We start from the raw sequence: 14,438 nt of genomic DNA, 5'->3' as shown, positions 1-14,438 counted from the left end.
GCCGGGCTATGGTAGCTCTCGTCTTTAATCCCAGCACTTGGAAGGCAGAGACAGGAAAATCTCTGTGAGTTCAAGACCTCCCTGATCTACAACAGCTAAGTTCCAGGACAGCCTACAAAGCCACAGAGAAACCCTATCTCAAAAAACTAGAAAAAAATAAGTAAAGTGACTCAAAGCCCTAATGATTCAGTTCAAAGCTCAGAATTATATGCTATTCTCATGGTATTATTAGATGTTACAGAACCTCTTAATATAGTTACTGACTCTCACTATGAAGGAAGATTTGTTTTATATGTTGAAACCATGGAACTTATTCCAGATGATTCAGAATTAACTTGTTATTTATTCAACTACAACAAGTAATCAGCAATAGAAACCATCCATAGTATATAACACATACCAGATCCCATATAGGTCTGCTAGGCCCTCTATCACAAGGTATTGATGAAATTGGTCAGCTATTAATAGGAAATGTGTTGAAAGCTGCAGATTCCCATAAAAATAGCAAAAATTTGAAGAAAGATTTTTTCATCACTTGGCAACAACCAAAGAAAATGTCCTACTTGTTCCTTTTATAACCAAACTCCATTACCTGAAGGAAGTAACTAAAAAGGTATCCAAAGAAATGAAATTTGGCAAATTGATGTGTTTCTTTTTTCAGAGTTTGGGAAATTAAAGTATGTGCACCATTCCATAGATACATATTTAGGATTTCAAAGAGCAACATAAAAATCTGATTCTGTAATTACATATTTATTAGAAGTTATGGCTATCATGGGAATACCCACAAATTAAAACTGACAATGCTCCAGCATATGTCTCTAGTAAAATGAAACAATTTTTTTCATATTACAATATAAAGCATATTACAGGTGTACCACACAATCCTATAGAACAAGTAGTTATTAGAAAGATCTAATTACACTTTAAGAGATATACTTAATAAGCAGAAAGGTGTAATAAAGACCCCCAGAGATAGAATACACAGGACTTTGTTAACTTTAAATGTTTTAAATGCCAATGAAAAGGGACAAACACTGGGGAAAGACACGGGATAGTTGAAAAAAACTGCTTAATTAAATCAGCTTATATAATTTAAAGATGTGTTGATCTCCGAATGGAAACCAGGATATGTATTACAGTTTGGGAAAGGGTGTTGCTTTTGTTTCCACAAGAGAAGAAAAGTTATGAATACCATTGAAGATTGATAAAGTTAGATTTGAATAGGAGAGACCTCTTTATTAGGAGAGATAAGAGTTCAACAAATAGCATGGCCATTCAATTTAAACTGATTTATAAGACTAACAAATGCCTCTCATTTGACCAGGTATGAAAAAATTATTAAAAAATAATACTTTTTCTATTGTCAAAAACCATTTTGCCTTAACAAAGATGTAAAAAAGGGATTCCCCAAAGTTAGGATTGGAGCATGGTTTTGTTTTTGTCTTTCCAGGAGAATAAAAGTATCCAACTAAGGAATCTGAAGAACACTCAACAAATGAGGCAGCTGAAGAGGACGGACAAAACATCAAGAGAAAAATGTCCTAAAAAAAAGAGTAAGTTGGTCTAATGGTATAGCCTACCTTCAACAGGGTAGAATTTCATAAATCTTCCCAAAGCATTTTTTTTTGTTGCTCTCTGCAAACATAAAAGTCAAATAGTCTTTTTGTGCTTCCAGTTCAATGAAAATTCAAAGCTGACTTTGCAGTTGGAGTGCGGCTCTCTCCTTCTCTAAACACATGCATGCTTGTTAAAGGAAAATCTAAAATCTCTGTCTCATGTCAGATGAGCCCCCAAAAGTAAGGGACTAGTCTATTGCTACTAATCTCATAATCCTTTGATTTTATTTTCACTCTTTTTTTTGTTTTTTTGAGATATGATTTCTCTGTATTGTTTTGGAGCCTGTCCTGGAACTCAGGCTGGCCTCGAACTCACAGAGGTCCACCTGCCCTACCTTCTGAGTGCTGGGATTAAAGGCATGCTCCACCACTGCCTGACTACAGGAAATAATTTTGGGAACACAATGTCCACATTCCCAAGAGTTAGTTGGGTGGTTTTTGGTTGTTTGGTGGATTATGGATGTTTGTTTTTGTTTAGGGGGTTAGTTGCAAGTTGCTAATGGTCATAGTCAAGGAGAAAACTAAACAAAGGAGGTTGGATTACGGAATTTCTTTCTTTTTCTTTCCTCTATCTTTTCTCTTCTATATATTGTTGAAAAAAATGTGGATGAGGGATGAAAAGAAAGAAAAGGGGGGGGATATAGGAATGATAGGATAAAAGGGTACTTTCTGTTTACTCAGGTAATATTTTATCCTTTATAGGTATCTCATAGAGGTTGAATACTAGATAGTTATACTGTTTTCTTTGTTATCAAATTCAAAAAAGAAACACAAAAGAGCTGTAAAGTTTACAAGGTTAAGACACATAAAAGCTTAAGTTGTTTATTTAAAAATTGGTTTAAGGTTTAAAAGGATATTTTTTTTAGGCTGGTAATTCAAGTTGTGATAGAAAATGGTTTAGCTGTAAATCTTTGGACTCATCAAGACAATAGATACTTTTCTCTGAATTTGCCAAATACAAATGAACTTGACATTGTGAATGTAATTCTTACCTGATATATATTTTTATTGCATATAATTTTACTGTGTTAGACTTAAAAAACATTTATTTTATCTTAACCAATACCTGATAACTTTTCTTATTGTGTGTAATTTTACTGTGTTAGTGTTTAAATTGTGAAACCCCAAGACTGGGTTAATAAAATCAACCTTGGCTCAGGGGTGGAGGCAGCATCTAGTTGACAAGAATTAACCACAGAGAGATGGAGGAGCAGGAATCTAGAAAGATGGACAAAGGAAGGTGTAGGGAGGGCCTGAGACATTCATGGTCTTTATCTTTGGTTTGGGTTGGTGGAGAGGAGTGCTCTTGCTGGGTTTCTGACCAAAACCTGAATAGCTGCCATTTTTGCTTCTTGGGCTCTCTGATCAAGCAAGTTTTCACCCCAACATCTGACTCCTGAGTCTTTATTGGTAAATAGAACAACATAGTTAAAAACAACGTCCTTATTCCCACTTTTGCTCTCTGTCTCTGGATTTAAATGGCTTTGTTCTCTGCCATGTGCTCTCACCTGGGTGTGTTGTCTCACAGAATGCCTAAAGGAATGGAGCCAAAGCTATGATCCAAAAAAACAAAAAACATTGTCTACTACATGTGAGGATCTAGGTCTAATTCCCAGTTCTGAAAATGAATTTCTTTTTGAGGTAGAGTACCTGTATACAGTCCTGGCTGTCGTGGGACCTGCTCTGTAGACCAGGCCAGCCTGAAACTCCCAGAGATCCACCTGCCTCTCTCTCCCCCGATTGCTGGGATTAAAGGTGTACACCATCACTGCCCAGCTCAAAAATTATTTTTTTAAAGAGAAATACTGCTATAGCCCTTTTCTTTGTAAGTTATTTATCTCGGCTGCTTTGCTATAGTACTGGAGAGCTGACTAAGACAAGACCCACCACAGTGAATAAATCGTATGGGCCCTTTTCCAAGGATGGTCTTCTCTGCTTTCTCCTTTTGTTTTTCTCTTCCTTCCTTTAAAATTTTATTTTTGGGTGTGCAAGCTCTAGATACTTTCCTGCGTCCCACTTCCCCCATTTCTGGGGTGACAGGCATGGGTCCACGATCGTGACTATTTTCTTTGTGGTTGCTGGGGATTGGAGCTCAGGTCCTCTGCTTATCTAGGAAGTGCTCTTACCCACTGAGCCCTCTTGCCAGCCCCTCTTTCTTTTGGTTGTCCATCCTTCCTTGTTAGGGATTGAACCCAGGGCTTTGCAAACACTAGATAAGCACTACACTATACTTTCCCTTCGCCACTCACCGCTCTTCCCACAGAGTTTACATAAATGACAACTATAAAATAATATGAGCTAATCATTAGTGATTTGAGCAAAAATCAAAAGGAGAGGACCAACAGGCGCTGTCTAAGAAATCATGCTCAGGAAAGTCCTCTTTGTGAAGGAAGCCTGAGCGGGAACTCAATGGAGTGAGACAGGAATGCACATGGACATCTAAGGAGGAACATTCGTCCAGTCATGCAAACTCAGGTCTCTCATTAGGTCAGCTCTGAAGTGCGAGTAAAGAGCAGAGGAAGGCAAGAAAAAAAAAGGATATCTCTCTCTCTCTCTCTCTCTCTCTCTCTCTCTCTCTCTCTCTCTCTCTCTCTCTCTCTCTCTCTCTCTCTCTGAGGTAAGCCTGAACTTCTTGGTGGCTGGCTGTGTTTCTAAAGTTGAACCAATGTTGAAAGCACTGCCTTATGGAATGCAAAATCATCTCAAATCCTCTTCTAGCCCCACACTTTTCCTGGTATCATCAGTCATGTAACGAACACACCAGTCTGTTGTTAAATAACATTTATTGTCAGTTATTCTCTATAAGGAACATTTGTTTTCAACATGGGATATTCTTTGGTTGGTTTTTATTTTCCGAGACAGGGTTTCTCTGTGGCTGTGGAGGCTGTCCTGGAGCTATCTGTTGTAGACCAGGCTGGTCTCGAACTCACAGAGATCCACCTTCCTCTGCCTCCTGAGTGCTGGGATTAAAGGCATGTGTCACCACTGCCAGGCTCTTTAGTTGCTGTTATTGGGGTATAATTTACATTTAATTTTATGCCAAGTTCGTGAAACCCCCCAAAAAAAGACTACCAAGAAGCAGACTCACTGGTGCAAACGTGTAAGGTTTAATGTTAAGTTACAAGCCTCGGCAGGTACTATGTCCAGCAAACTGGCACAGCAGCTGCAGGAAAAAGGGTGCCTGGTCTCAATTGCAAGGAGTTTATAAAGGAAAAAACTGCAAGCATGGTGGTATGTACCTTGGCTGTTCAGGATTGTGTTAAAGTAGGTGACCTTTGGATTCATTGACATGGGGGCTAGGGGAATTTCAAAATTGTTACTAACAGTTGCCCACAAGGACAAGTGTGGTGAAACGATGTCATTTACCAAAATTAGTCATTGCCTGACCACCCAGATGGGGTCACTTTGTCCAGGGTGGGACAGTTTGGGTGCTCCTTTGAACTGTTATTGGGTTCTTGGCTGGAGCTGAATCAGCCTTGTGCCACCCAGGGAATTTCTCAGGGTGGCTTTCTCTGAGGATGGAGTTAACTCAATCCTCTCCAATTTACCTTGCTCTTGCAGTAATAAAATTCACCAGTTTTAAATGTGTAATTCTTTGACAGTTATACACAGTACACTCCACCATAGTCAACATATGGAGAAAATAGTTCCACATTGTGGAATCCCCTCCATCTCTTTGAAGTCAAGCTCCACCATCCACCTGCAGCCCATGAAACCACAGGTTTGTTTTCTGCAAAAGATAACATTTTTGTTTTATTTTTTTAAGACAAAGTCTCACTATTTAGGTCTGACTGTCCTGGATCTCACTATGTAGACCAGGCTGCTGTCCTTGAACCAGTTTCTGCCTCCCAAGTGCTGGGATTAAAGGCATATGTCATTACACCCAGCTCAGAAGATTACCCTTAATATGATGCAAATTCTTATGAGGACTTTCTGTTTGGAAATTCTTGACTAAGATACTTCATTGAATACAGAAATCAAGTTGTGTTATGTAATTTTATTGTGCTGTCTGTACATAATGCAGAACTGAATTTCAGAATGAGTTGTGCCTGCTAAAGAAGAATGAAGAAGAAAGACCAAATATACTCCAGAACTTGGAAAAGACTGACCTTCATGAATGCCACTAATTGTGCTTCCTGTAAAAAGGCACAGATTTGTGATCACAGAATGTTCCAGGTTATTTTGTAATAAATTTTAAAAAAACATTCAAGCAAACTACATTAAGGCAGAACAAGTACAAAACCTGTTGGTGCACAGTGTGACAGTTATAGGTTATTTAATGTCAACAAAGACTAGTTTACTGACCAAGCCAACAGAAAGGCAACACCCTGAAGTCTTCTGGCTTAGGTAGAATAATTTCCTTGGAGGAAATTAAGAGATAAGGGAATGAAGTCCTGTAAAGGCTCACAGAGCGTTGTGGGGAGAAGTCGTGAGAAAATGGATGGCACATTAAAATGCATGAGATGCCAGTTAAGTTCTCTGAATAACAAAGTGATTATTATTATGCAAGGTCAGGCTCTTCTTTCATCTTTCCATAAAGACAAAAAATCATTATCATGATCTGCCACGTGTCTCTCCTTTGTTATTAGATGCTGGACAGGCTTATTAAATGTTCTGCATTCCCTGGGGGGAATGGCCTGGGTGGCAAGGAATGATCACAGTACCCGTGGCTTTGTATGGCTCTAATTGTAAGTGCATTTAAAGCAGAGGAAAGGAAAACAAAGCAGAAGGGAACACAGAATGGCAGGGTAGGCATTTTCTTGTAATGACAAAGAAAAGAATCTTTTCTTAATTTTACTGATGTAAAGCATGTGCTTTACATCCGCCATTTCCAGAATACATGGTAGATAACATGTCTGGACTCTCCTTGGTCCATACAACCTGGGCCGTAGTTAATTTCAAAAGGGAAGTAATATATGCAAATTAATGAACAGTATTAACATCAGGAGTAGAAGATCAGGAATAATAAATCCTGCAAAAATGTATATGGCCAAGGCTAACTCAGTAAAGTGCTTGGAAGACCAAAATGAGTGCCTCTGAGCCCCCGTGAAAATATCCAGCTATGGTGGTGCCTTGGGGAGGCAGAGACAGTCACACCCACACACAGACACAGAAGCAAGTGTGCACGCGCACACACACACACACACAGAGAGAGAGAGAGAGAGAAAGAGAGAAAGAGAGAAAGAGAGAGAGAGAGAGAGACTGACTGACTGACTGACTGACTGACTCATTGGTCTGCCAGCCTTGTCTACTTGGTGAGTTCCTGGGCAATGAGAAACCCTGTCTCAAAAAAGGACAGTGCCTAAGGAACGACAGCAGAGTCTGTCCTCTGAACTGCATATGTGCACACACAAGTGTGTGTCAGCATCCACACTGGCACCCACACGCATGCGTATGTATAGCGGCTCAGAAATTTACCCACATTATAATTCCAATATACAAAGAAACTGCTGCTTTTTATTTTCTTAGATGGACCCATTTTATTTGCAAGCTTCTGTCTTGCTCCATAATGATAAGGAAAAGCCAAACAAACTTGTCAATTTAAGGTAGCAATCCTTTTTCGGTCAAGTAAGAAGTGCCTTCCCTTTGAGGACTATATTTCCTTTTGAGTGGATGCAAAATGTTTACATTTCTCCATGCTTGGCTCTGCTCTTGTTTAAAGTCATTTCCAGTGGTTTAGAAGGATTTGTGAACTGATGATGTTAAAGAGAGGAGAGTCCTCAAAAACATGTGGAGTCTCAGGGTCAAATACATCTCTGCAGCAGACTAGCATGCCTCCTGTGGCCTGGCGGTCCTTGGTGGGTCCTCTGGAGTGTCGTATATTAAAGTCAAACTCTGTCCTCAGACACCTACACTCTTGTCAAGTGCACATACCCCACCCAGACATACACATACAATTAAAAGTAAAGTTAAAGTATCAATCAAGACAGTGGTGTAACTATTCTGTAGTTCTGAGAACATTTGTTTATCACGTGTAGGTGTATATGCATATGGGTGTACACAGGCCACCAAAGATGTGAAGGTCAGAGGTCATCCTGAGAAAGATGGTTCCCTCCTTCCACTGTGTGGATTCCAGGGGTAGGACTCAAGTTGTGGGACTTGGTGGCAAATGCCTTTACCTGTTGAGCCATCTTGGCAGCATCTGTTTCTTATCTATTGATTACATTGGTCATGCTACTGTGTATAAATGACATGACTCACACAATTACTTGTTAAAATGACGTCTTCAAATTAAATCTTAATAAGCCTGACCATTTGATACAAGACTTTTAATAATGCTGAGTATAGATTTTAATGGTAAGAAATACTTGTCAGCCCCATTTTTTTCCTATGAAGAAATTGCATTACAATTGAAAAGTCAAGGACAATACAAATTAGAATATTAAAGTAATGAAAAGAAGTTGCACCACTAAATGTGCATATATTAACTATGTATAAAATTTAAACAATACAGAACTTACGGTACACACCTGTAATCCCAGTACCCAGGAGGCAGAGACAGGCAGATCTCTGTGAGTTCAACCAGGCTGGCCTACCTTGTCAAACCTGTCTCAAAACAAGCTTTAAAAATGATTACTTTGGTTTTGATTTTTTTCCACTTTCTTGATTTTGTAATCCATACTGAAAAGTGTTTAATTTTTCTTTTAAATAATGTTGCTGTTGAAGTTTCTCAAACCCAGCTTGCCACCTTCAGGCAACTTCAAGATTTACAGAGACCATAGCTAGAGATAAAATGTTCATTTTTGCATCTTTCTCAAAATTCCTTAATTAATAGTATTTTGATCTAGTAGAACCTTTGTATTCTTCTTTGTCTTGAAGCTGTATCTAGCATGTATTGGTATTTCCTCAACTTCCAACGCTTAGTTTGTTTGTTGCTAGCCACAAATAGTTTCTCCATCATTCTAGCTCCATTGTGTTCCTCAGATCGTCTCCTCCATAATATGTGCTTTCAACACCATGACCACAAACCGGTGAGCCACCTTGCTGACCCCTGCTTACTTTTAAAAGAGATCTACATCCGAGGATGGCTTGTTTTCTTTCTTTCTTTCTTTTTTTTTCTTTTTTTGGTTTTTCGAGATAGGGTTTCTCTGTATTGTTTTGGAGGCTGTCCTGGAACTCACTCTGTAGACCAGGCTGGCCTCGAACTCACAGAGATCTGCCTGCCTCTGCCTCCCGAGTGCTGGGATTAAAGGCGTGCGCCACCAACGCCCGGCTTGGCTTGTTTTCTTGAATCCCTTCCATTGGATCTTTTCTAACAACCTCAAAAATTCCTTTTCTAGTCCACTTGAGAGTTCTTTATCCTTTCTGTCAATCCTTGCCTCACCACACCTCCCGTCTCTTTGTATTCTCACAAGGCCCAGATACTGATGAAATACAGGAGGCTTGAGTTGGGTCCTTTGCTCAGGAACACCCTTGGGTCTTTGTTTTTGCCTTGGTGAGAGTTGGGGAGGAAGGTCCTCACTTTACCAGCCAAATGAAAAAAATGTGGTGAGGAAGGAAAATACAGAGAATCAGACTGATCTTTAAGGCTTGAAATTTGTAAATTTATAATACCAAACTCCACAATTCTTAAAATGTGACTTCTTCCATGCCTGTTTCAATACTCCTAAACATGTTCTGCTATATCTCATGCAATTTCACCAACCAAGTCTTTTCTTTTTGAGGCAGGGTCTCTCTTTGTAGCCTTGGTTGGCTTGGAACTTGATGTGTAGACCAGAATGGCCTCAGACTCACAGAGATCCTCCTGCCTCTGTTTCCAAGAGCTGGAATTAAAGGCATGCACCACCATGCCTATCCAAGCGTTTTCCCAATCATCACATAGACACTGGCACCTCTAACATTCCCTTCTTTTCTCTTCCTTCTACTTACCTCATTCATTCTAACCAGTGATCAACAAACTCATGAAGTATGTTTTCAGTCTGTATTCTAATTATTTTTTCACCCATGTACAGTACAGATTCTGTCTGCTTCTTTTTACATAAACAAAACAATCCTTACTTTAATAAAATTAGTGAACTTTACAAAAATCCATGTATTTTGATACTATTTTTTACTCTTTCTATGAACCATGAGCCATCAGGTTCTGTTATGGTGTTTGTAACTCTGTTAGCTATTATATAAATAACATACATGATATTTTTGCTTCATGAATTGCTTTTACTTTAAAATAGTCAATTATTTGTTATTACGTGTGTGAGTGTGTACAATGTGGGGGGGTGAGTGTGCACAAGTGCTTTTACTCACTATTGCAATCTAGTGAATGAAAATTTTGGGGCTCTTTAACCATCACAGCAAGGATCCTGTATTTCCCTTTCTTTCCTGAAGATGATGTAATCATGTTGTTGTATTTTTGTAAGTCTTTACAATTGAGTCCTCAATGCTCAGAAATAGAGTGCATGGAATCAAGAATGTTTTAAAAGACTGCACACTGAAGCAATAGCAGCGAGGTGCAATCCATACTTCTTTTTCTTTATTTATCTCTTCTTTTGATCTTTCTCCTGATTCAAAGGTAAGTAGACATAGATTCAATGATGTTGGGAATGCAGAAGTTTCTTTCAAATTCAACCTACACATTTCCCCTTTTCACTCTGTGTTTGTGTTTAGTTTGCTACTGTAATTTGTAAGCCCAATGTTCAAGAAATAACCTTTCCATTAGGAATAGCTCTAGGTCATTAATGGTGACATATTTTATGTGGCCTTGGCTGTGAAAATAACAGTTAACATTTGGACTCTCTGCTTTTTATTTTCCTTCATTCTTGGCTTATGTAGAATTCCCCTCTGTATGTTATGAATATGTTTCATTACCATTGGCTAATAAAGAAACTGATTTGGCTAACAGCCAGGTAGAATAGAGCCAAGCAGGAAATCCAAGCAAAGATCCTAGGAAAAAATAGGCAGAGTTGGGGAGATGCCAGCAACCACTAGAGAAGCAAGATGTGTGGTAACAAGCCTTGTGGTAAAAATATGAACTAGTAGAAATTGGTTAATTTAAATGTGAGAGCTAGCCAATAATAAGCCTGAGCCATCAGCCAAATAATTATAATTAACATTAAGCCTCTGAGTGGTTATTCAGGAACTGGTGGGCAGTAGAGAAATTGTCCCTAGGTGGTTTTCAATGCATTAAGTCAATTCTATAAGAGTTACAAACATTGGAAGAAAATGCCTCATTTAGGCAATACCATTTCTCACTTTGGTATAGTGTTATTAGTCTGATTTTGATTCTTAGCTTTCTTATCTCTCTTTTTTGTCACAAAGAGAAAGCTTTGGAAGTTTCATCCTCACATGTGAAAACCAGAAAATAGTAACATCTAATCCCATCACCCTTGACAGGCAAATCTCTGTGAGTTCAAGACCTACATATTGAGTTCCAAGCTATCCAAGGCTATATAGGAATATATAGTTAGTCCTGGCCCCCCCCTGCCAAAAAAATAAAGAATACTTTTGTCTTAAACATTTAACTACAAATTGCTTTGCAAATGGTAACCATTATTGGTTTGAAATGATTCTGCTTATTTTCTGGGCAAGTGGCTTTGTGAAATAGCTGGTCCTGTACTGAAATACTGAGTCATCAATGCCTTCATAGCATTGCCACAAAGGTATATTTTGCTCTTTTCTGACACAATAGTTTGAATTCCCAATAGAAAGCAGAAGGTTTGGAGATGGTTTTAATGCTTTGGAGGAACCTAGTTGTTTTCTCATTACCATGGCTATTGCTGTTACCAAAGCTGTTAGAAGGTTACACTGATTTGCTATCATTCAAAATATGATAAATTTGCACTTTAAGAGTTGTTGGTCGCCGGGTAGTGATGGTGCACGCCTTTAATCCCAGCACTCGGGAGACAGAGGCAGGTGGATCTCTGTGAGTTTGAGGCCGGGCTGGACCGACAGCCTCCAAAACAATACAGAGAAACCCTGTCTCGTAAAACCAAAAAAAAAAAAAAAAAAAGTTGTTGGTCAGTTCCATTGAAAAGGAATTGGTACATATACTCTTTAAAACAAAGTCTTGAATTCTAGTAACTGTATGTCTTTTTCAGCTTGGTCAAAGAGTTGGGTTGAGAGGTGAAGTGGTAGATTTCTGTTGCTTTCCTGTAAATTTTGATTAATTTTAACAGCAGGAACTATTGAAAAGTGCAAGAAGAAGAAAGGATGTGATGACATATACTTGTAATCCCAGCACTTGGGTAGCTGAGGCAGGAAGATCATGAGTTCTAGGTTAGCCTGGGCTACAGCTACATGGTGAGTGTGTGTGTGTGTGTGTGTGTGTGTGTGTTTGTGTGTAAGAGGCAGTTGTCTTCACATGTTTTTACAATTGACTTTACTTAAAGAATCAGCAGGTATTTTAACTGAAGGACTGGTCCAGATCATCTCTCCTTCCTTTTCTTCCCTTCCCTTTATTCCTCTCCCCACCCCCTTCCCTTCATGTCTTTCTCCCTCTCCCATTCATCCACCTCCTCTTTCTTTAAGACAGTCTCATTCTGTACTCTAATGGTGGCTTGGAACTCATAGCAATTCTCCTGCCTCAGCTTCCTAAGTACTGGAGCCATGGATGCAAACCATCACACTCAGCTTTGATAAAGTTTATGTGTGGTTCTGGGGATTGAACACATAGATGTGTACTTTACCATTTAACTATACACCAAGCCCCCAAAATACCTTTTCTGACACACACACACACACACACACGCGCGCGCGCACACACACACCTCGGATACTGTGTATCTGTAGGATTTTCAGCAGTTCTGTTTCCTAAGGAATTTACACTTCCATTAAAAGCCAGCTTATGTCTAAAACACGTTATTTATTGATCTATCCTCAACAAATCTTGATTGTCCACCCGAGTCACTGCTACCTGCAGGGTGTACAACGAACAATAGCGTTCTTAAAGTTTGCCTCCCGTGGTCTTTCCCAGCGACTGGGAGGGCATGGAAAACATGCAGATAAACGTAAATGCAGAGTTCCGTGAAAGAGCGTGATAATCTAAGGTTTGAAAACCACAGAACTAGAAGTTGGCGGGAAACTCAGTTACTGTGTGTCTTGATAAGGAGATAGGACAGTGAGTTGCCCAAGGTCACAGTGTAGGATGGCTGCAGCTCCTGGGAGAGGGTCAACTAGAATGATGTGTACGGAAACAGAGGAGACTGTGGTGATGGCGTGGCACCTAAAGGACGAGTAGCTCTGCCTTATGTCACCCTAGAAGTTTTTTACAAAAGGAAAAAAAATACCCAAACAAACCGGGAACCAGCTCCAGGTGCTAGGCTTCGCAGCTCAGGGGAGGCACGTGGCAGTGGGCGGGACGCCTCTGGGGGCGGGGCTTCGGGGCCCCCAAGAGCGCGGGCCTGTGTGCATCCAAGCGGACGGCGCCACGTCATCGAGCCGCTCCTCCTCCCCTCGCTGCCAGTCGCACGCGCGGAAGTAAACACCCCTACGTCATCAGGGCGCGCCCTCGTCTCTCCCCTCCCATCTCCTCAGCTCGGTGGACGTGCTTGCCTCTTCTCCGGACAGGGTCTATGTCCCGGTTTCCCGCAGTCGCGGGCAGGGCGCCAAGGCGGCAGGAGGAGGGCGAACGACCAAGAGAGCTCCAGGAAGAGCGTCCGTCAGCTGCTCGCATCGCTGACAGAGGTGCGGTCCGCGGGACGCCGCGGCAACCGGCGGGAGTTATTTGCGGGGCGAAAAGTACATCTCTGGGTGGCAGAGGAGATGGGGAGGAGGCTCTGGCGTTCTCTTGGTCTGTCAAGCCTGAAGGCGAACTTTGCGTCCTTGTGAGCACTTTGCTGTAGAGGGGGGCGGTCCCAAACCCAAGTTGGGTGAAAACCTCGCCGGGGGGTAAGAAAGTGGACCCGAACGCCCAAACGCGTTCTGTTCTTCAACAACCTCATAAAGCCTTTGTTCTCTACTCGTTCATCCCCCTCCCCTTCGCCGGGCCGCCAGCCTGCCTTTGGGTACGGTATGAAGGGAGCCCGTTTCCAGGAGCCAGTTTCCATGGTTACCCACCACTTGGCCTTCTGGGATATCAGTCACTCTGAACAGGGACCTAACTTGAACCGTGAATCAGAAGCAAATACAGGTGGCTTCTTATTCTTCTGAGAGTTGTTCCACTGTGTTCAGGGTGTGGGTCTGCTGCCTAATAAAACTGAGTTTTGTGCTTCTGTGTAGGTACGCACGCATTCATGCTGCCTAGTGCTAGACTGACTTGTCAAGTACATTGAGTTGCACATCAACAACGTTGAAGTTGTCTGATTTTTCCCAAAAAGTTGTTGTGAGTTTATAAACTTTCACATGTGATTTGTACATAGGTGACTCAACTGAAAAGTCATGAATGGATTCTTGCAGTTGTGTGATCCCTTTGCTTTTCTTCTTTCAGTTCTGAGACATCGGCAGATCGTCACAGGTCCTTTAATTGCACAGTTGTTTTTGTGTTGTTGCAGAAGAAAAAGGATGCACATCGCAGGAGGGAGGGACAACGCCAACTTTTCCCATTCAGAAACAAAGAAAAAAGCTTATTCAAGCTGTGAGGGACAACTCGTTCCTCATTGTCACTGGGAACACAGGAAGTGGTAAAACAACTCAGCTCCCTAAATACCTTTATGAAGCAGGTAATTTTACTCTTGGATAAAACTGGAAGCATGAGAGAAACAAAACGAAACTTTTTTAAGGTGTAGTGTATAAATGGCCATTTTTGCCCTAACTTTCCCATTTCCCCAACCTCCCTATGTCTCCTTCGCTTTATTTCAGGCTCAGGAATGGTTGGTGGCTTTTTTTTCTCTTCATTTTAATTGCTGGGTGTGATGGTGCATGCTTTTGATCCCAACACTTGTTAGA

At 40.7% G+C, this 14,438-nt stretch overlaps 1 protein-coding gene across 2 annotated transcripts in view; it reads left to right on the top strand.

Annotated features, from left to right (window-relative positions):
- Window positions 1–13,049: 13,049 nt before the first annotated feature.
- Window positions 13,050–14,438, top strand: part of Dhx40 (DEAH-box helicase 40) — a 44,404-nt gene continuing 43,015 nt past the window's right edge. The window contains exons 1-2 of one of the 2 annotated variants that reach the window (XM_040749418.1): window positions 13,050–13,238; window positions 14,045–14,212. In XM_040749418.1, the coding sequence (XP_040605352.1) occupies window positions 13,127–13,238; window positions 14,045–14,212 (280 nt within the window). In that variant the 5' untranslated portion in view covers window positions 13,050–13,126. Of the gene's footprint in view, window positions 13,239–13,980; window positions 14,213–14,438 lie in introns of both variants that reach the window. The other variant, XM_040749419.1, reaches the window with a different exon arrangement.

The sequence above is a fragment of the Mesocricetus auratus genome, unplaced genomic scaffold (genome assembly GCF_017639785.1).
Source record: "Mesocricetus auratus isolate SY011 unplaced genomic scaffold, BCM_Maur_2.0 Super-Scaffold_100007, whole genome shotgun sequence".
NCBI classification, from domain to species: domain Eukaryota; kingdom Metazoa; phylum Chordata; class Mammalia; order Rodentia; family Cricetidae; genus Mesocricetus; species Mesocricetus auratus.
Note: the sequence above shows the minus strand (reverse complement) of the source record. Positions and strands in the feature narration are given on the sequence as shown.